This window comes from Chlamydotis macqueenii, chromosome 6, assembly GCF_036417535.1.
Source record: "Chlamydotis macqueenii isolate bChlMac1 chromosome 6, bChlMac1.mat, whole genome shotgun sequence".
Lineage (NCBI taxonomy): Eukaryota > Metazoa > Chordata > Aves > Otidiformes > Otididae > Chlamydotis > Chlamydotis macqueenii.
In genome coordinates this window covers 40,219,428-40,241,487 of record NC_141561.1, presented here as the reverse complement: position 1 = coordinate 40,241,487, position 22,060 = coordinate 40,219,428, and the positions used below count along the sequence as shown (strand labels likewise).

Genomic DNA, 22,060 nt, shown 5'->3' with positions numbered 1-22,060 from the left:
TGTGTGTGTGTAAAAGACCCGTAATTTTCTGCTTTAGATAATGAAAACCCGAGAAAAATGTTTCCAATTAACGTTTACTTCTGTCGATTTGAGGCTCGGATGTTTATAGCGTATTGGAAAAGCACTGAAATGGTTTAGTGGATCCTCTACCCAGTGCAGAAGTTTCAATGGAGAAATCTTACGGGGGGGGGGGGGGATAAAAGCATTTTTTAGAAACATTTAATTAACTTTTTTCCCCTGTCACAAGTAGAAGTATGGATGTGTTTTCATTTTTTTTCCCTGCATTTGAAACGTTCGAAGCTGAGTCTAAGCCAAACGTAATTAACTATTCATGGGATTTGAAGTATTGCTTTTCGAGCGCTTGGCGGGTTTCAAGTAGAGCGCCGGGAAGGATTTCAGTTTGGGAGGGGAGGGGTTTGGTTTTTTATATCAGACTTTCAGGTCTGCTTGTGTTTGGGCTGGGCAACTTTTCGTAAGTGGGCGTTTTTAGTAATTTCCTGCGGTGGTTCTGTTGGGGTGTATGTCCTGTTAACACCAGGGCACTAGACCAAGGTGTTTGGGAACTTCCGAGGCACATTCAAGTATTTAAAGATGTTTTACTTTGGAAATGGGTTTAACAGATACACGGTGAGCGTTTGTTGGGAATTATAGAAAAGTAGGGTACGTTCTTATGAGACCCTTGCACTCTGGGGTTTTTTTATTGTAAAATTTAACACTGGTCAGATCTAGAAACACAATGTATCCAGATTATTTTACTTTCTAAAAGTCCTATATTACATATGCCTAGTCTTTTTTTTTTTTCACCCTTTCTGAGGAATTCTTGTCATTCCTGCTTCCATGTGGAGTAAAACAGAGAGCGTCGAGCCCCTTCGCGGTCACGGGAACAAGTTTACATGGTGTGAGAACCTCCTGGGTTGCATCTTAATGCAATCATTTCTAGCCTCTTCTGGAAGAGCGTGGTCCCGTTGAGCGAATCGCTGTTCTGCTGACCAACAGGAAAGAAAAAAATCCCCAGTCTGCCGTTGTCCAGCCCCCGATGACACCGGGCGTGGTGCGGAGTGAGTTGGAAAGAGCAGGAGAAAGGCTGAAGGGCAGAAAAATCCATTCTCCAGCGGGGTGGCAGCTAGATGGTCCCTGAAATAGACCTCTGATGGTCAAGTTTGCTCCCGTCCAGATCTTAAATACCCCTAATTTTCTAGATAGATGTTACTCAGATACAATATGACAAACGTTCCCCTGGCCTACGCTACGGGAGCAGGTTTTTCCTCATATATCTTCTCGGTCTTTAATTGTTGCACAATAAGAATAAACAAACAGATGTCCTGAGGTGAACGGACAGCGTTATTGATGTCGTGCAGATGATGATGATGAGGTGTTCTGGGAAAGCGAGTGGCACGCCGACTCCGTCCCCAGCTCCCTTCCTCCAGCGTAGGTGAAAAGATCCTATTATTTCTGATAATTGATGCTGAGGGCTGTGGCGTGCCTCATTTAATCAGCAGTGTTCAGCACACTCCAGGGATGTAATTCATGCACGCTTTAACATCCAACATGGCTGACAAGGCTTGGACACGCAACCGAACGGCCACATCATTTTTTAATCAGCTAGCTGAGGACTATTTGTCTAATCGACAAAGAACTCCGTCACGTGGAGACCAGGGGTGCCATTACCACGTCTGTAGTTCCTCGCTGCAGTGGCAGAAGATTTTTAGGGTGAGACCGTAGATATTAAGACTCTCCTGAGGAAAAAAAAAAAGCACATTTGTGCTTCTCAAAGTGTGTCAAGAACTGCATTTGAGCAAGTCAAAGGGCGTTAATCTGATGTTTTGTGGAGTGTGGTGTCTTAGAGAACTTCACAGGTGTCACACAAATGGATCCTCAGTTCACACAGCGTGCTTCGTAAAAACATCTCTTGCTTTTAGAAATAATGGTTTGTGATCATAAACATGTTTTCTACGAAACCCGTCTCATCAAAACTAGGCAGGAAAAGCAGATTCATTAACACAGATTAAATAGCATCTCCGTTAAAGACAGCAAACACAGAAATTCTGTCTGCAAGGGGCTGGTCACAGATGTACAGTTGTTGCCTGAATGAATACAACGAGACGTGGTAACGGGGAGCGATGAAGTTTAATTGATTCCCGGTTACTCCATGTCGTCACAAAAGGCCGTACCGAAGCCTGGTTTTCATTTTCGTGTAACGACGTACCTGCTCTCAGTTTAAGATGTCCACATTTAAAACGCGTAAGCAAGCTTATTTCACATGCAGCACATAGGTTCAGCTCATGAAGGAGAGTACTCCAGAGCAACCGGCGCCTTGCCCGCGTCTCCAGCTGCAGCTGATGTCCTCCCAGAGCCTCGGCTGAAGCCACAAGCTGCTAGCGCCCTTTCATTGTGATGGACAGAGATCTAATGTGGAGTCACCTCCCGCTAGATTTAAGTATCTTCTGTTTGGATTGGGTTTTTAGCGCTCTCTCAGTGGTGTTTGGATGTTCAAAGGCTTGTGCAGCCGTTAAATAACCTGTGTAGCTTCCACTTTGGAGCGTGTGCCTTACTGTCCCTGCCTTCCAACTGAAAAACCTGCAGATAAGGGCCTAGGAAACGCAAATAACGGAGCGCACTTGCCTCTGGCCAAGCGCGGTGGGTCTGGTTGGTACCTATAGAATCATGGCAAGGACCTTCCCGATTTCCATGCTCTGCGGCCACACGTCCTCACACGTTTGCGATGGCTGGTCTGTAGCGTTTCTTTACGTCAGACCACAAGTGTCCTGTGTCTCGTTTGATTTAAGCAGCATGATAAGGCTCTTCTAGTAAACACTTCTGGCTCTTCGGGATTTGGAATCATAGAATCACAGGATGGTTTGGGTTGGAAGGGACCTTCAAAGCCCACCCAGTCCAACCCCCCTGCCAGGAGCAGGGACATCTCCAACCAGATCAGGTTGCTCAGAGCCCCAGCCAACCTGGCCTGGAATGTTTCCAGGGATGGGGCATCCACCACCTCTCTGGGCAACCTGGGACAGTGCTCCACCACCCTCAGTGTAAAAAATTTTTTCCTAATATCTAACACAAATCTACCTCCCTCTGTCTTGGAACCATCACCCCTCGTCCTGTCACACCAGGCCCTGCTGAAGAGTCTCTCCCCACCTTTCCTGCAGCCCCCTTTAGGCACTGGGAGGCCGCTCTCAGGTCTCCCCGGAGCCTCCTCTTCTCCAGGCTGAACAGACCCAGCTCTCCCAGCCTGGCCTCACAGCAGAGCTGCTCCAGCCCTCTCATCATCTGCGTGGCCTCCTGTGGACCCTCTCCAACGGGTCCATGTCAAAGACAAACCAGGCAAATAATGACCTTCAGGGCCCATTGGTAGGTTACAAAAATGCGTAGACGACGTGTAATTTTGAAGGCAGGCAGGGTACGACAGCTGAGCTGGGCCCTGGTGTTCGCACACACATCAATCACCCCGCGGAGGCAGCGTCCAAACCCCGCCGATGATAATATTATCGAATCCTCAAAGACAGCAGAGCACCAGGAGGCAGCGGGCTGGAGCCCGATTGATGCGAAAGGACACAGTCGGGTGTATCAGGACCGCGGCGTCACCGCGGAAAAGTCCATTTGTTTAAGGAGAAGAAAAAGGCATGACACTTAACACATTAAAATGGATTATTTCATCAATAGGTTAATAGAAAATCAGGCTGCGAGTTCACTTCCCGCTCACGCGGCCGTACTCTAACGTGCCATTAAAGTGTGAAAAATGAAAAGGGGCTGGGAAAGGGTCTTTGTGTACTGGAGACCATCTTCCCTTTCTGAGGGGTGCCAAACCTCGATTTTACCTATTTATATGTAAATTTTTTTTCAGGAAAAACAAGTTTCCTGCTGGGAAATTGTGACTCTCTAGGTGCTGGTACCTGCTGGGACTTGCTAAACAGGTCTTAAAAGTGAAGATTATTTGTATCGAAGGATGCACGCAATTAAGATTTTTTTTTCAATTTGACGGACTTTAATTTTTAGGTAGATCTGACTCAGCCTTCCAGATAACGTTACCTGTTTTAATTTCAGCAGGATGCATTTTGAAGGATGTCACTCAGACATCCCATCCTCCCTTTGATTGTATAGCGTTAAAATCGTTGTATTGCAATCCTTGGTGTGTTGTGTGATGTTCGTGTTGTCCTACAGGGTGAGGAGCGTCTGCGGTGAGGGGAAGAACGATCTTACTCCAAATTTACCATAGCGGTTTCTTCATCACAGACTCAAGGCTTTCCACCGTCTGCAGGCAGGAGTGCTGGGTCACCTGCTGGGAAAGGTGGCTTAGGAGGAGGTCTGGATGCTCACCCACTTGCTGCTGACGCCAGCTATCTCTTCCTTCATCCTATAAAACAAATTTTGCAAAGTAATTGCACACCTAGCAGTGCTGCCTCAGTGCTAGCCACCCAGAGAGGTGGTGGATGCCCCATCCCTGGAAACGTTCCAGGCCAGGTTGGCCGGGGCTCTGAGCAACCTGATCTGGTTGGAGATGTCCCTGCTCCTTGCAGGGGGTTTGGACTGGGTGGGCTTTAAAGGTCCCTTCCAACCCAAACCGTTCTGTGATTCTGTGATCATTTCTTGATGAGGTAAGCTGCTGAGGTGGCTGGAAAGCCACTTCTAGATACCACTTCTAGCAGATATGTCGTTCCCTCCTCGGATGTTGAGATGTCTGTGGGTGAAGAAGAGGGGACATCTCTGTTGTTTCAGTTGCTGTTGGGTGCCAATGGTGTCCTGGTGTACTCATAGTTTCGTACGGTTCCTATCTGGTGAAACTCAGGCTAAACGTATTATTGATTGAACGTACGTACGCCCTGAGTTCACTCTTGAGGCAAAACGTGTTGATTTTAAAGAATGTGAAAACATGCTGTCTCCTAACGGGCATGGGAATGGAGTGCTTTTGAGCAGTATTTTCTGCTCATTGTAGAACGGCAGCTGGGAACTTGGAGAATCTCAACGTTTGGGGCAATTCTGATAAAGCAAGGATGTTGCCTTTTATATAAATACATATTTTTTTACTTTCCAAACGAAGACTTTGATATTTGCAGTGATTTGCCTGGGGAAGGGAGGACCACAAACATCAACTGCATCAATGTCTACTTGACACTCTTCAAAATAATTAAGTAATGCCTCTAAGCTCAGTACTACAAATAACGTGCTTTGTTCTTACGAGGGTTTAAGGCCGTTGCGTCATCACGTCAACTTTTGAAGGTGACGATGTGAAAAGGTGTTGTAAAGGTGAGCGCAGGCACCAAGAGATCAGTACGGGCTGTGGGAGGAAGCGGTGCTCTGGTCTGGCTGCGGTTTGTTATTAATTAAATTGCGTTTTACAGTAGCTGTTTTGTCTGCTTGTGTACCCTCTGTACAAATACTTCCTTACTTCTGCTGGTCTGGTTTTGTCTATTCCAATAGCAGATCCATTTAATCTTGTCAAATCGTGTCACGTTGTAGAGATTTAAAAACCACCCCTCGATGAGCGCTTTCCGCATCATCCGAGGGTCGGCGAGGCCGTGCGGCCCCGCGTGCGTTTTCTGCGCGTAGCTCTTCACGTGTTAACCGCCTTGTGCTTGTGTTTTACTTCACATGCTATTTTGATGTTTCTTTTCTCCCCTTTTTCATTTTTTCCCTCCTCCTTTTTCTTTATTTTTATTCTCTTTTTTTTTTTTCTCTTCCCCTTCTGCTCTCTGGACGCAGCCAAACGCAAAGCTTGGAAACTAAACCGTGTTGGTAGCCTGCGAAATATATACAGCAGCAGCAGCACCAACACCGAAGGTAACAAACCCACCCGCTTTAGACCAACACCTCCTCTCTTACCCTTTTTTTTTTTATGTTTTAACCCGCTTTTCCGAAAACCGCCCTCCTCGCGTCTCTCCCTTACCCGGCGCGGGCCTGGAAATGGAAGTTGCCCAAAGCATGCGTGCTTCCGTCTCTTGTCTGCGGAGTCGTGCCGCTTGGTCTTTTCATCTTTTTGTTTTGTGCCTTTTCTTTTGCCATTCGTGTTCCTTTCAGCTTACTTAAATTCTGACCTTTCCCTCTCGTCGCGGAGTGGTGATGTTTAAATTACTTCAGGAACCCATTTTCTTCCTTTATTTATTTTTTTTTATATATATCTATATGTATTTTCCCTTTCTACACGTGGGCGCTCAATGTAATATTTCCCGAGTTATTACAGTTTTTAAAAGTGCTGGTATCAGGTGTAATGATCTGTAGCCAAACACAATAGCGTGCCGTGACATTTAAGTAACAATCTTAATTTGTTTTGCGCGAGCCTTCTCCGTAACGCTCTTTGCAGCCCTAATCCGAAGGCGAGACAGTGCCGGGCCATTTGCATGCGCTACTCTCGCTTGTAAATTCTGGATATTGTTGTATTTCGAAAGGTCGCCCGGTGCCAAAGTTCACAAATTGACTTACATTGCTTTTTTTCCACCCAAGACAGCCGTCATAGCTTTGGTATAATAACACATTGAATTTTATTTTTTTTTTCCACCCCCCTCCGCCTTCGTTTGAACAACACAATTATAAACTTCCTTTTTTTTTTTTTTTTTTATTATTATTATTACAAATGGCAAAGGTCAGAATTACTTGGAAGCCAGGCAAGGAGAGGGGGGAAAAAAAAAAAATCCTCCGCCACCGTCTCTAACAGCGTGTAAGAGGGACGGTGTAAGAAATAGGGAATGCAAAATAGGTCACAACTCAGTGATCTCGAGAGAAGGGAAGGAATTTTTTTTTTTTTTTTCTTCACTTAAGTGCGAACCAAATGGGTCAAGTAATCGCAAGCGCGTGCCCTAACACTAATTGACTTATTTGGGAATGATTATAACTGTAATATTTTTCTTAATGTCACTGTTTTCTGGGCTGTTGATTTTAGTGATTGCCAAGCGGTGGCATTAAATCTCTTGTAAATTTTAAATTGCGTGCTATTTCTGTAAACAAGTCCCTCTGTTCACATCCTGATCATTAACCTTTGGTGATTTATATCACCGTCCTTTTTTTGCGCAATTACTGCCGTGTCGCTGGCGGATGCCTCGCTCTCCCTGCCAAACCAAGCCTGCGTAGGAAACAAAAGTGTGATTTCACTGCAAAGGAAGCTTTTTTTAAATTAAATAATTTAAGTAATTTTGTTTTATTTCTCAGCGGACACGTGGAATTAGTACCTTTCAGAGTAACAAAACTGCTTTGATCCTTTCGTTATCTTTTCAAATATGAAGTGCGAAATATGAAATGATTGTTGAACATTAATAAGTTTGGGCTTTTTTTTTTCCTCCATTTAATAGGAAGCTAAGTAGATACTTTTTAATTATTTGTAATTTTCTATGTTTTTGCTGGTTTTCATCTCCCAGCCAGATTTTCCCTCTGATCAGTGCACCGGCGTGTTTGTTGTTACAGGTTTACTGCTTGAGAAGCTCGTGATTTTATATCGACCTGTTACGAAATTGTATAAAGTATTCCCTTGTGTTTTACAGAGAAATATTTCATTTTTTAAGGCCTGTCTGGTTTGAGGAATCTTTTATCTTACTGATCAAACTAAGGATTGAAGGCACCTAGATGGACCTATGGGACCATGTGCCTGATGGCCACGGTCCAAAGGGTTTTTGAGACATATCGCCAAAACAAAGCTCTGAAATTGGGCAAATGGATCTGATTTTGGGAAAAAAAAAAAACCTGAATCTTCGACGTTCTCCATAGCTTTGCATCTGAGCCGGTTCCTTGAGCCTTTGTGCGCAAGCTGGACTGGTGAGACATGCAAATGTGGAGTTAATGAGCATTGTAAGTATTAAAAGCCGCACGTTTAGATAATTATGCCTTCAAAAAGGAGAACAGTGATAGGAAATGACAGTCCAGAATAACAAATCTGCTTTAGTCTTCAGCACATGCTTGCTCAATTGCACCTACACCTTTTTACAAACCGAAAAGATTCCCGTTGTGGACGGTCCTGTCTTTGAAAGCTCAATGTGGAAAGCAGCCTCTCCAATAATTTTGAACACCACTCCTACGATTTAGGGATTCTGTGTGCTTCCAGGTAGCAAAATCTCCGATTCCGGTGGAGAAATCCGCAGCTCAGGTGCTGCAGTTGTGTTGTAGACGCTTGGCGGGAGCAGGTACGTGGATGGTCCTCAGCGTGATGGGGTCTCTTGAGCTTTTGCTGCGCACCGTGCAAAGCTGAGAGCCCTCCCCGAAGGTGGCTTCTCTCTCTCGGCTGTTTGATAGCAAAAATATTGCATTTCTGATGGCTCTGTCCTGGTCGCAGAGGAGTGAGGAAGGGCAGGATCTTCACAGTGGTGCCTGGCTGTAAGATCACAGCTGAAGAACTCCAACTTCTGAGGGCAGAGAGAAGCAGGACGTTGCACAACTATGTCCTCCGCTGTTCCTTCATTGGTTTTATATGATTGCAAGAAACATTGCTTTCTTTAATTTTAGAATTTGCCTAAAACTCTTAGTTTTCAGATTCTGTGGGGTTTTTTCTGTAGGGAGCCACTGCCAAATTAAAAAGTCCCACCTGCTCCTTATTGCAGGTGGCCGGGCTTTGAGCAATCCTTTGATTTTCTAGGGGGAAAGTATGAAGTACCAGTGTGGTGTTCCTAAAACAAACCCTGCTCTGGTTTTAAGACAAGCTGGAGTCGCTTTTACCTGCTATCATAGCAGTATTGGTTAAAATACAGAATTATTTTTCCTGTATCAACAGATTTTGCAGCCGCTCGTCACCGGTTCGGCACTCACGGGCAGGGATATAAAACGGTGCGGCTGAAAAATTCTTCCAGTGGAACACAACCTTTATCGAGAGCTGTGGGCAAGCGATAGCAGAGCTATATTGTCCTGATAGGGTTGATTTTCAAAACTAATTAGATTTAGACACTGGGTTTGGAAAGGGGAGAGAAGTATTAGCATAGTCGTGCCCAGTGGGACGTGGCACAAATATTTCCTTAATTGAGGCTGCTAATAAACATACTTATCCTCCAACTTGCGGGGATAATTTACACCAAGTGGCAAAAGGTGACGGTAGTTAACGTTGTGTAGTACATAAATAACGTGTGCTTTTGTTGTGAACAAATCGTGTGTTGTAAACATCCAGCGTGGGTTGCTAGGGCGCCTCGGCGGGTTTTCCGTTCTCATCCTTTCGAAAAGATGAAGGGTCATTAGGGAAGGGTGCTTGAGTGGAAGTGATTTTTGAGCGAGGGAGGAGGACGCGTTGGAAAGGGAGTTTAAATAGGTCTCAGCGTTCCTTGAGGCAGGCTTGACTAGGTTTCGAGCTGTAACCTCCGCTCTTGGAGATGTTTCCGTGTGTATTTGAGAGTCTTTTGGTCCCGCTCTTGACTTCTTGTTTCTGGGAAGCGTTTCCTGCGTGAGTGGCATCATCCACCAGACGTGCACGGTGAGTTACTATTAATTAGCAGCAAGCGCCAGGCTCCTCTGATGACGACGACGTTGGGCAAAGATGCAGATGCGCAATCTGGCGCCTTGTGAAAGAGGCTGGTTGGCTTGGAGGCCAGAAGATCCAGTTTTATTTCTGATTCTTGTAAGATATTCATGTATTCCTATGGGAAATGCCTTAAGCCTGTCAAGTCCTTATTTTATACCCATAGAAAAATATAATTTTTTTTTTGTTTAGAAGCAAACTTTTGGGATGGGTGTCATTTCTGACTGTAGAGTGCCTGGCGAAAAGCGACCCTTGTCTTCTGTTGACTTCAAACCGTGCTTGTGGTTGCCCACCACTGGCGCAAGGTGTTGGTAGCGATGTGTGCGATTCTTAATGTTGAGGATAAAAGATGTGGGAAGTGGAAGTTGTTGACGAACTGATCGATGCACACCGTTTAGAAACGTTCTTACGGGACACCAAGAGGCGTAACTGCTTCTGGACCTGGGTTGTCCCTACGTTTTGGAAGACTTAATTGGGTTCTCTGGAAGAAGTTACAGACTAATTGTATCCTGTAGTTATTTTTGGTGTAGTTCTCTAAATCTGATCTCCGTTACGTACCACAGCACGGGCGGGAAGGCAGTGGGACCGTGCCTAAATGTTTGTTTTCCCTCGCACGATCCTTTGCTTCTGAGAAATTGTGTGTCTCGGTTTCTGTAAGCGGGTGGGCTGTAGCAACGTCTGTCGTTTGGCAGAGAGAAATAAATGTTAATTTGAGTTAAATGCAGTAACTTTACTGTGAGAAGGTGATGGTGAGGACAATATGTACCCCAGAAACAGTGGTACCATGTCGCTTCTTGGAAATGGCGTGGTGGTTTTCCTAAAATCCGTGATTGCACGCCTGCTTCCACTGGTCCTCTTAAAAAAAAAAAAAAAAAACCCAACCACTTATTTTTTAGATTCCATATCATCATAATCCCACAGTTTCAGTTCATTTCCCATCCTGGCCACCCCTTCCTACTTAAAAAAAAAAAAAAAAAATAGGCAAAACAAACAACAGCAGCAAAATTGTAGGCATCTCCTGTTGATAATAACTTCCAAATGGAAATCCAGCAGCTGGTTCGTCACACTTTAACCCTTTGTCTGCTGACCTTCCAGGAAATAATTGATGACTGATTGGCCCATTAACCTTTTTTTTTTTAAAAAAAAAAAAAAAAGTTTGACAGCCTGGACTTGTGTAATGAGGAGGGATTCCTGGTGAAATCAGGTTGATGGCTGAGTTGCTTGCCCCTGAGGATGCAAAATTAGCCCCGCGGGACCTCGTCTGCATAGAAACTGGACACAATTAGCGTAATATCCGGTGTTATTAATGTAGTTTGGAGTAATTGGGCAGGTTGATTTCGACAGGTTGATGGGGCTAAAATACTATTATGGTGGACCTTTCCATGAATAACTGTTAAACGTGGCAAACTGTTTAATAAAATTTTGTGATTGGGCTCCCAGGGATTTAAATAGCACAACCTATAATTTTACTGAAGAGTGAAAGTGAACAATTCCATTCTGCTGCCCAGGTTTTCGTGTGTGCGGCGATGAAGGGCGTACACGTTCGCCGTTCGTCTTTTGCAGGCATCGCCCTGCGGGTGACGTGGAGCGTCGCTGCTTTGTTTCCCAGTGGTGCTTAAAAAAAAAACCAAATTGGTGTATTTCAGCAGCAAATGTATTATTGAGCACATCTTCAACTGGCGTGGTTGCTTTTCATCTGAGCTTTTGAGGGAGTAAACGTGAAGCTTCAGTCGATATAAAAGTGTAAACTTGTGTGTTCTTAATTTGTGATCAACGATGACCAAGTTTTTGGCTAATTTGCTGATAAAACGAAAATATCCTTCCAGCCCAGCCTTAAAACACGCCGCAGCCCTCGTAACCCGCGGTGGGGCCGTGCCGGGACAGACTCACCAGCTGCGTTACGTGGACTTTGCCACGCCGAGCCGCAAAGGCCCTGCAAGGTCTTTCCAGCTTTTGTCGCGGTGTCGGCTGGTGACAGCAGAAGAGGTCAGGAGATGAAACACGGGAGCCGCTCCTTTGGGAAAAGGAGACTTGGTGTATAAAAGAGCGACCGTGGGAAGCGGCTGGAGGTGTTTCCTGAATTGCGCCCCAGTTGGGTTTGTGTCCTCTGCCGTAGGTCTCCCACGAGCAGAGGGATAACTTTGCGTGGCGTCTCTGGAAAACAGAGCTTGCAGAGGCACTGCTGCGAGGATGCCGTTTCAGCCTTGCTTTTGAAGAGTACGCTGGCTGAATTGCTGAGTTTTATTTCTCACCAGCCCTTTTTGGGCAAACCGGCTTCGCGTATGTGGTGAGGATTAACGGCAAAGAGGAGATTCAATGATGCTGCGTCTTGATTGCGTATATTTCTTTTAAAGTCAGGAACTGTAAGGCTGGAAAGTCACCTCGTACTTAAATGCTGGGATGAACTGGTGCAGGATTAGTGCAGGGAGACTCTCTAAAGACACACCGTATGTGTGGGGAGAGAGGTACAGGGAGAAGAACGATGGAGCCTGAAGCGGAGCTGTGAGTGGAGAAGGACGTGAGGTGCAGGAAATGGAGGGAGGCTGAAAAGAGCTGCCGTGTTAGTGCGTATTGCGGGATTCCTGCCGTAACAGTACGCGTGTCTTGGGGCCGCTCACACCAAGTCATTTCTATAGAAGGGTTTTCTGAACATTTAGTGGTCAGCAGTTGGAAACCCTCCTTTAGTAAGGCTTTAGGAGTACAAAACTGGTCACTTAGAAGTTATGGAGAAGCCTAAGAGCAATGTATTTCCTGAATTGTATTCTACAGGGGGCTGCTTCAGGTGGGATTCGGTTTTTCATGTTCTCTTCCTTTGCCATCGTTCCCCGTTTTCATCAACACGTGCCTAACTCTTTACATCCCTGTACCCTCCCCACTGACCGTGTGCCGTGCCGCTTCTGCGTACGTAGAAGACCGTAACTGTTGTCCTGGAGGAGACAGCGCACAGGACTGAACGCAATTTCCCTTGCTGTTGCGTAGGTCCTCTGACATCTTCCTCATAAACTTGACAGCTCTGACAAGCATGACTTTTTCCATTATGTAATCATAGTCATTCTATTTTTTAGTAAAACTACTGCTTCATGCAGCTCGTGCACCTGGAAGTAACCTTCAGCTCTGTGTTTATTCTCACCTCAAGGCGCAAAGTAACCTTCTGCTGGTTTTTTGAGACTTCACTAAACCAGTGTAGGCACTGGCCTTGCTAGCGTGGAGTTTATCAAAGACAACCAGTTGTCCCGCAGGTTGAGGAAATGCCTGCCAGCGAGCAGCAGGGCTGTCTTTAAAGCTAGCGCTGGATTTGTCGCTTAGCTTTGCGTGCTCATGGGTGACAAGGTAGTGCAGGCGTTTGGTGCCTCTGGGTATATAAGTAATCGTTAGCAGACGAGCGAATGTAAATGCTCTTTCTAAAGCCCGTTATGGCTGATGTTCACCAGAACTTCGTGCTCTATTATTCCCTTCCTTTCATGCTTCGCGCCTGCCCTTCCCAATTCCACTCGTTCTGTTTCAGCTTCCTTTATTTATTTATTTATTTATTTATTTATTTTGGCTTTGGTGTCCCACGTGTAGTTAGAGTACGCGTCCGTTCAGTTCAGTTCTGCTGGTATTTTCCTACGCTGCGGTCGTCTGGCCTGAATACTTGTCCTCATACTCTAGTCGCCCTGAGGATATTCCACTGACCCTTTCTGCCGGCTTCTCAGATCATTTTCTCATCTCCCATGTCGAACGTTGAATAGGTTGAACTGATTTTAATCCTGTGTTGTGTTTATGCTGTAGACAGGAAAATCTACACATCCACTTTTAATATTTCTGTTTGTGTAAAAAACTACTTGAAGGGAGATCGTAAATTGTCAGTTTTTCTGTCTTATAATCTCTTCGTAGTCCATTCATTTTTTAAGTTATTTTGTGACACGTTTTGATTTTTACATGATGTAGCTCAGGTTTAAACCTGAGTAATGCTCGTTAGCCCCTCTGCGTTGGATAAGGGTACAGACTCCATACCAAACTCACAAACCCACCCAGGAACGGAATATTTCCCCAGACTAGTACTCTGTCTGCGTAATATTTGGAAGGAAAAGGCAGCGGATCCACAAGTCGTTTTCCGGTGCGTTGTGCCGGGCGGTTGGATATATCGACCCTCAAACTTCAGATGTCCAGACCAGCGTTTGCTTGTTGCGTTACAGAAATGCTCGTCCAACGGGATTGTTTGGGCCTGTTTATCCATATCCTTAAACTTAAAACTTTTCTTCCTATTGGCTGTGTTTTTCAGAACAAGAGGAAAACTTTGAGTTTATCATTGTCTCTCTCACCGGCCAGACTTGGCACTTTGAAGCTACCACGTACGAAGAGCGAGATGCGTGGGTCCAAGCCATAGAGAGTCAGATCTTGGCCAGTTTACAGTCCTGTGAGAGCAGCAAGAACAAGGTACGGTGCACCGAGTAACGCGTGGATGATCCAAAATCATCAACTCTGAATTTTAAACCTGTACTCCTAGAGACATGCAGGTATTAGGCCTGCGACAGCGCAGCGTTAGAGCTGCATGCACGTCCCAGATATTTCAAGACAGCTGGTGCTGTAGCCTGTTCTGCAGTTTCATTTTCTCACGGCGACTGAATTAACGGAGCTCCTGGATTCCCTTTTTTGCCTTTGCTATCACTTTTAAAATTTAGAGTGAAACTCGGGGCCTACGAGGAGCAGGCCTTCTACCTTGCAGTGCTTTCGTATGCTGACAGCAGTAATTTGTTCCCCTTTCCTGTCAAAACAAATGTTTAAAATCTGAGGCTTCTTCAGCTATCACTCGTTTTTGGAAGGGCAGGAGAACTTCTGCTTTCTTGAGTCTCTGTGTTTGCAAACACTTCGCAACTAGAGAGCGAGGTGTTGGGTGGTAGCGGAGGGAGAGGAGTGGGACTCGTTATTCAGACCTATGGATCCTTCAACATTGTCCACCTAACACTTGTCTGTAATTATTTTATCTTGCAAGGAGGAGACTCCTGTTTGGAAATTAATGCCTGCTACCAGAGTAGATCAGACACCAGTAATTATTATCAACATCATATAATTTACTTCCCGTTCTGTTTAAAAAAATATATTTATTTCCAATAAAGAGTGGCTGGTAATATTTTCTGTGCAGTACACCCAGAGCATATTGGCCTTTGTGTATATTAAATATTCTTTTGAAAGGGAGAATCTGTTGATAAGATTATAGAGGGAGCATTTGGGGTTATATATTTGACCCACTACATTGCTCAGAGTAGTTTTGGGTTTGTTTGTTTTTTTTAAGGTATTACTGAGGTCTCAAAACATGCCAGAAGAACTAGCTGGAACAGCAAAGTGTAGTTAGTTGGACAGGTTTAGTAGGTGTCCTGTTGATAGATCAGGAGGACGTGCCGACACATGGCCGTACTTAAGACCTGCTCTTCTTCCTGCTTAAATCAGTTCATTGCAAAGAGTCTGTTATTGGGTACAGCTAACAATTTTCTTCTCAGAAAGCCCACAAGGTGGTTTAGTTGGGTAGAGCTGAACTACTTGTACATCATGATGGTCTCTCAAGGTCCAAGTAGAGGTCATTGGCAGGTCATCATGGAGAGAATTTAAATGGGAGCCGTCTGATTAAATGTGACCTTTTGATGATAAAAAGGATTCGGCTGTTTTTGCAAACCATCCCTTAGTCTTCGTTAGCGAAAGCATACACATCAATAAAAGAAATTGATTTTATAAAATAATATTCTTTTCTAATTTGTCTCAAGAAGCCAACCTACCTGTTCCTGTGAATAGCAGGGTTCCTTTGCGAGCTTGATTTTCCTCTCTGCGGTCTCCCCACTTGTTAGAATCCAGACTGGAGATCCCAAAACGCTGGGAGCTCCTGCATAGGGTGAGGAGAGCCCTGGGAGAAATCCCAAGCTGTCAAGAAACATGGGAGGAGCAAGGAGTCCCTGCTTGGCAGACATGGACTTGCAGTATTTGGAGATGCCAAGGGATTTCTTGAGAGGCAAACCAAGGACTTGAGGTTCCTCCATCACCTTCATTCAGCCTTGGTCTAAGCTTTGGGTTTTGCCATTCTTTCAGCTGACAGTTGTGTCATGGAATTTTATTGGGTTCTTATTTGTTGCTTACGCACGTCTTTAAAAATCTCCGCAGTCCCGCCTGACGAGTCAGAACGAAGCCATGGCCCTTCAGTCCATACGGAACATCAGAGGCAATTCCCACTGCGTGGACTGCGAAGCACAGAGTAAGTACAGCCATGCTTCTTCAGAAAACTGACCTCTTCTCCTTGGCCAAGACTTCTCCTTGGCCTAGACTTAGGTGAACGCTCGCAACGGGCTTTATCTTTTTTGTTATTACCTTCTGTATGTTTTTTGCACGTTTCTTCTTCATGATGGCGTTCCCTTAATCAGACTTATTTTATGTTAATTTGTACTTAATATCTGCTGTGTTAGATAAGACCTAATTTTTTCCCCATGTTGTTTCACGTGCTGCTTTGAATGTCAGCATTTCTTTCCTTTCCTTTGAAGAAAAGGAAAAATAAGTTTGCTGTTTGACATGCGTTACTTCAGTTTTCCTCCTCTTTTGGGTGGAGAGGGCACGTGTGCCCTGCTAGTATTTTCAAAGAGGTAGAGCTTGATTGGTGTTTTTTTTGGTTTGGATTTTTTAGGGTTACTTGTCAGAAGAAACCAAAGACACTGCTCATTATTTCTGGATACTCAAAAACTGATTTGGGGTTTTTTTTTTTCTTCTCCCCTTTGTGTCTCTTTCCCTTTTTTATTTTTAAAAACGTATACTTAGTGATCAGAAAAGTGTTCTCGAAAATACTTTGAGCTGCCGTTCACCTCACTAACCCCGGCTGAGGTCATTATTCTGGTGCTCTTTAGTTCCAGGGGTTTGCAGCAAAGCCACCAAAAGGAAGTGCTCTTGCTCGAAAGCAATTAGTTGTGGGAGCAGAAGGATTGAGAACTTGTGCATTTTTATTTCTTTTGATATTTGAAAGTCAGAACTTTTCTTGTGATTTTTACATGTACTTAAAATGGGAAAATATTCATTTCTTTTTCTTTGGGTGTAATTTTGTTTTTTTAAGACTTGCTGTTTGGAATTTAGACTACTGGTCTAAGCCGTTCTACCGTCCCAGTTAACTTCAAAATGAACATTCTTTTGAAGGTGCAAGTGCTTTGGCATGACTAATTTGCTCTCTGTAGAGTTAGCAATTTAGCCGGTTGGTCATCCACCAAACAAACCTATTATCACCTGCCTTATCCTCAGGAGGCTTGAAGGGAAGGTGGTTCACAGCCATTTAAAATTAAAAAAAAAAAAAAGAGAGAGATATTTTTCCGTGCCATCAAAATGGTCTTCACATTTTAATTGCCTCTTTTGAAAACTGTCAAGATATTTGTGTGCCGTCTGTAGGAGATGGATCAAGAACCAAGGCAGCTGCCCTGTCCCCGGCGGTTCGGCGCGCTGGGATGCAAAGGAAGCCAGGGAGCCTGGCTGGAGCGGGCTGTGAGCACCAGCACTGGGATGCTGTCAGACCAGCTCGTTTGACCTGCTGGAGGGAGATCCCAGAGAGAGATTGCACAGGGACTTTTCACAGATAGAGAGAAGTAACAGCGACTTGGGCTGGAGAGGTGGGCCCGTGCCAACCTTGTGAAGTTCAACCAGGCCAAGTGCAAGGTCCTGCACCTGGGTCATGGCAATCCCAGGCACAAATCCAGGCTGGGCGGAGAATGGATTGAGAGCAGCCCTGAGGAGAAGGACTTGGGAGTGCTGCTGGGCGAGAACCTCAACATGAGCAGGCAATGGGTGCTGGCAGCCCAGAAAGCCAACCGCATCCTGGGCTGCATCCCCAGCAGCGTGGCCAGCAGGTCGAGGGAGGGGATTCTGCCCCTCTGCTCCGCTCTGGTGAGACCCTCCCTGCAGCGCTGTGTCCAGTTCTGGAGCCTCCAACACCAGAAGGACATGGACCAGTTGGAGAGGGTCCAGAGGAGGCCACGCAGATGCTGAGAGGGCTGGAGCAGCTCTGCTGTGAGGCCAGGCTGAGAGAGCTGGGGCTGTTCAGCCTGGAGAAGAGGAGGCTCCGGGGAGACCTGAGAGCGGCCTCCCAGTGCCTAAAGGGGGCTGCAGGAAAGATGGGGAGAGACTCTTCAGCAGGGCCTGGTGTGACAGGACGAGGGGTGATGGTTTCAAAATAGAGGGAGGTAGATTCAGATTAGATATTAGGAAAAAATTTTTTACACTGAGGGTGGTGGAACCCTGTCCCAGGTTGCCCAGAGAGGTGGTGGAAGCCCCATCCCTGGAAACGTTCCAGGCCAGGTTGGCCGGGGCTCTGAGCAACCTGATCCGGTTGGAGATGTCCCTGCTTCTTGCAGGGGGGTTGGACTGGGTGGGCTTTGAAGGTCCCTTCCCACCCAAACCATTCTATGGTTCTATGAAATTAAGGTCTTTGCCATCCACTGGCTAGTAATCCAACAGGTGATAAACAAGGAGAAACATTGGTTTGGTGGATATTTTAACATATGCAGTCCAAAGTGACTCTTACTTATTAGCGTTCTTTCGTATTGACCTGCTGGTCATTCAGATTTACGCCAGAGCTTGGATCCCGTTCAGGCAAAAGGCGTGTAAGATGCTGTGCTGTGTGTGAGAAGGACGGGGTCTTCAAGTGACTTCAGTTGAAGTGCTCGCTGCTGTCTGTGAGCAGACCACGACGGGAGTGTTACTGGTTTCTGCTCCAGTCTGTCTGTGCAACTGGCGGTGGCATTTTCCCAGACCCTGCTAACTGGTCACCCAAGCAGAGGGGGAACGTGCAATCCCTTCGCTGCAGATGACTTCCCACCCCACACATGTACTAGATGTTCAATCAGGAAAATGATTGTGCAAGAAAGCAGCACTTTCTTTTTTTTTTTTTCTTCTTTTTTTTTTTCTTCCCCCCCCTCCCCCCCCCCAACTTCAGCCAGGTTGGTTTCCGTCCAGATTGCTTCACGGGTCAAGCTGGCCAGGCACGCATGGTGCCAGCAGAAGGGATGTGCCAAGAGCATGTTGTTGGGAGAGGGACCACCCTTTTTGGCAACATTCAACCCTTGGCTGTGTAGCTTTTTTAGGGGACAGGGTGGAGGGTGATTTTGGAATCTCGGCCTGAACCTCTCCTAATTGTTTGTATTCTGGGAGATGATTTAAACCCTCTTTGACTCCTCTTGCCATTAGTCTTTCCTAATTTTAAGGCCACCGTTATTCTTTTTGAAGTATTTGAGGTGTTTCCAAAGCGATGTATCTTCAAATGTAAACGTGCGGGTGAGGTGAACCTCAGCCTGGCTTTCTCTGCCAGGCTTTGCTTTATTTCCTCCTCTCCTTTCCTGCCTTGCCTGGGCAAGTCCTTACCCCCGGAGCATTTAGCATCACAAACACCGGCACTCTTGTGGAAAGCTTACGTAGTTTGCATCTTCACAAAGCCAGATGTTTGGGAGCAAAGGAATATGAGATGTTGCTGTCCCTCAGCTCTATTCAAGAGCCATCAATCTTCCACTTCAGAAGTTTCATTCTTCCTCTTTCTGGAGCTCTTTGCCTTTTTAGCCCTGCATCACAGCACTTTGTTTCACCAGGGAATTTCTGCCTTGTTGGATGTTAATCAGCAGCAGGAGCACCAGCAGCATCTGTGTGCCGCCAGCCTTCTGGCCCTTTGGCGGTCTCCGGCTGAAGTTCTTCAAAGTTTTGTTTGGTGTTTTTTTTTTTTTTTTTTTTTTTAACGTTCCCATCCCAGAGCAATAGATGAAGCCAAGTGCTCTTTAGGTTTTTTGCCCAAGATGATCTCACTTATTCACAGAGCGTGGGGGTCCCAGTGCTGACATCTGCCTGGAGAAGGCGCTGAAGATGGTCGGATTGCTTAGGCAAACCCAACTCAATTCCTGCCTTTGGAGGATTTTAAGCTTTTCCAGTCTTAGTGCTGAAAGAGCAGATGAGAGGGTAAATACGAATCACTCTTTCAAGATATCTGGAGAGCTTGGAATATCAGCTCTGTTCTGTTGTAGAAAAAAGAATCAGAAAGGGCTAAAGAGGGAATGTCTCATCAGGAGTTTTCCAGTCCAGGAGTCTAATAACTTGCCATGGCATATTTTGTGTTTGAGAGCCAAACACTGAAATAATCATGGAATCGCAGGATGGTTTGGGTGGGAAGGGACCTTCAAAGCCCACCCAGTCCAACCCCCCTGCAAGGAGCAGGGACATCTCCAACCAGATCAGGTTGCTCAGAGCCCTGGCCAACCTGGCCTGGAATGTTTCCAGGGATGGGGGATCCACCACCTCTCTGGGCAACCTGGGCCAGTGCTCCTCCACCCTCAGTGTAAAAAATTTCTTCCTCATGTCCAGTCTGAATCTACCTCCTTCTATTTTAAAACCATTACCCCTCGTCCTATCAATAATAATTTGGTTGGCCCTCGCAAGTCTACCAGACCCATCAGAAGATTCAGATTTATATGCAGAATAGAAAAAAAAAACCTCTCAAATAATAGAGAAGATGGAAATTTTTCTGTCTCTTCTGCTGTAACTCTGCAAGATGCCTTCACCCCTGCTTCTGCTTTCCTTGGACCTTCTCCTTCTTCCTTTAGAGACTCCCTCTGCTTAGCTAGGGCTGTCTTACACGTGCTGAGCTCATGAGGACTGGGCATGGCAAAGCCTTCCATCTGCCACCTCGTGTCCAAAGGGATGAGGGAGATGGTGGGGAGGAGTTATTCTCCTAAAAGAGCTGTTCCAAGAGCTTTTGCCTTCCAGTGATCAATCCGATGGACGTGCAAGTCAAAGTGGGGAGGACGCTTTTGAAGAAGGAGAGGACTAAATACTTTTAGGAATATGGGCAGCTGAAAATTGTAATCTGGGAATATTCAGCGATGTAGAAAACCTCGTATTTTGTTGGACAAATTGTAAGTAAAACAAAGGGAAATTAGCTTTATAACAGTTCTAGTGGCATTGATTGGGCTTTTTCTGTCCTTTGCTGTCAAATCTGGATGTGTACGTACTGGAGAAAAGCCTACCACGTGGTTGCAAGTATTCTGAGCATCCTTCAGCTCATAGCATCATTTAGCAACAGGAGGAAAAGTGAGCTGATTTTTGATAATTAAAAAAAAAAAAGGAAAAAAAATCAGCTTTAATAGTTACAGCTTACTAACCATGTGTGGTTCTTTTCAGCATAAATCAGTGATAACAAATTTCAAGCATGAGAGTTTGGAAGTGCTCAGCTAGATACGGGCAGAGGAAGACGCAGGTAGGAGCAGTGAATTGCAGACGGGGACGTGCCCGAGTGCGTAGTTTCCGATAACTCGCCTTTTTTTATCAGTGGATCGTGCCTTGTGTCATCCAGCAGACGTCATTTTGAGATCGTTTTTTCATGTGCACACACTGAAACAGAAGTCATAAGTGACATCACATCACTTTTCCCAGAATCCATGAAACACTGCCACTTCCCATGCTCCTCATTAGGGCCCTGTCTTGCTCCACGTTCTCCAGTTGTAACCAAGGTCAACCAAGATGTACCCAAGGTCTGTAATGAGTTCAGCACTTGCCTTTCCTAATTTGCCACCTTCGAACTCAGCTGTGTGTTGCCATATTGTTGAAATTTAAAATTCTATTTCATGTAACTTCTTGGTTGTCCCTTTGGTGGACTATTTCAGTCATATCAACACTGTCAATTGGAAGCAGGTGAATATTTTCAACATTTATTCAATAAAAGATACGCTAGATGTGCTTCAAGTACACAGAAGTGGGAGGTCAGGTCCTTAACGTCAGTTCTGTTAGAATAATTGGAAAAATATAAATCAGTATTTTTTTTCTCTTGCTTCATTCTGAGTTCGTGCCTCTTGGAGCTCATGCACTTTTTGTGACGATAACCCTCGCCTTTGCAGGTCAGGGGCAGAGATTTCATTCCGAGTCACAGTTTGCAAATTTTAAATGATTATCTGCTGTGTTTAAGCATGGCAGGAGCTGTGTCTCACCTTATTTTTCAGACGTCTGAAATGCTGTATATCCCTAGTACAAGACTTGGTACGGAGAGGATCTTTTTAGACAAAAGATGCGGGTTTTCTACTCAAGTGGAACAAGATGGGTGACTTCTTGTTGGAGATCACTTTAGGTTTCTAATGACTGACTACAAAACGTCAATCAATGCCTTCAGTGAAATGCAGGGCTTTACAATTAAAATTACCTGCTTTCCTTTCGTATTTGTTGTCCAAACATGACATGGCAAAGCGCTGGGAAACATTTTGTTTCCACATATTTTGGCTGCCAAAAATAACTTCTCAATTTTGGGTTACGCAAAGTCAAAATGAGCCTTTGGGTGAAATTCCCCTGAATGGAAGTGGACGTTGGAAATTCATTCTCTGTCAGCTCTGAATTTTATGTGGAATTCAATAAAAATTGCCTACCCTCTCAATTAATCGCCGTTTTTCTGCTTGGCGTTCATGATAGCCTACTTCGGGAGGCCCGGGGTAAGGCGAGAAGAAGACATCTGATAGCAGGAGGGAGGAAAAAAAAGCCACCAGAAATTCTTTCCATGTGTCTTATGTTGCGTTTGTTAAAATGAATGTTTGGTGGAGAGAGGGAGATTCATACAAATCTAGATTTAAATAACACAGGACAGTGACGAAAAAGTGAACCGTCTTGGAAAATGAC

General features: G+C 45.2%; 1 protein-coding gene across 6 annotated transcripts in view; it reads left to right on the top strand.

The window, feature by feature from the left end:
- AGAP1 (ArfGAP with GTPase domain, ankyrin repeat and PH domain 1) overlaps nt 1–22,060 on the top strand; it is a 334,155-nt gene that overhangs the window by 277,211 nt on the left and 34,884 nt on the right. For 4 of the 6 annotated variants that reach the window (XM_086751066.1, XM_086751065.1, XM_086751064.1 and 1 more), the window contains 2 exons: nt 13,689–13,843; nt 15,557–15,647. In XM_086751066.1, the coding sequence (XP_086607192.1) occupies nt 13,689–13,843; nt 15,557–15,647 (246 nt within the window). Of the gene's footprint in view, nt 1–5,703; nt 5,782–13,688; nt 13,844–15,556; nt 15,648–22,060 lie in introns of all 6 variants that reach the window. The other 2 variants (XM_086751069.1, XM_086751067.1) reach the window with 1 other exon arrangement.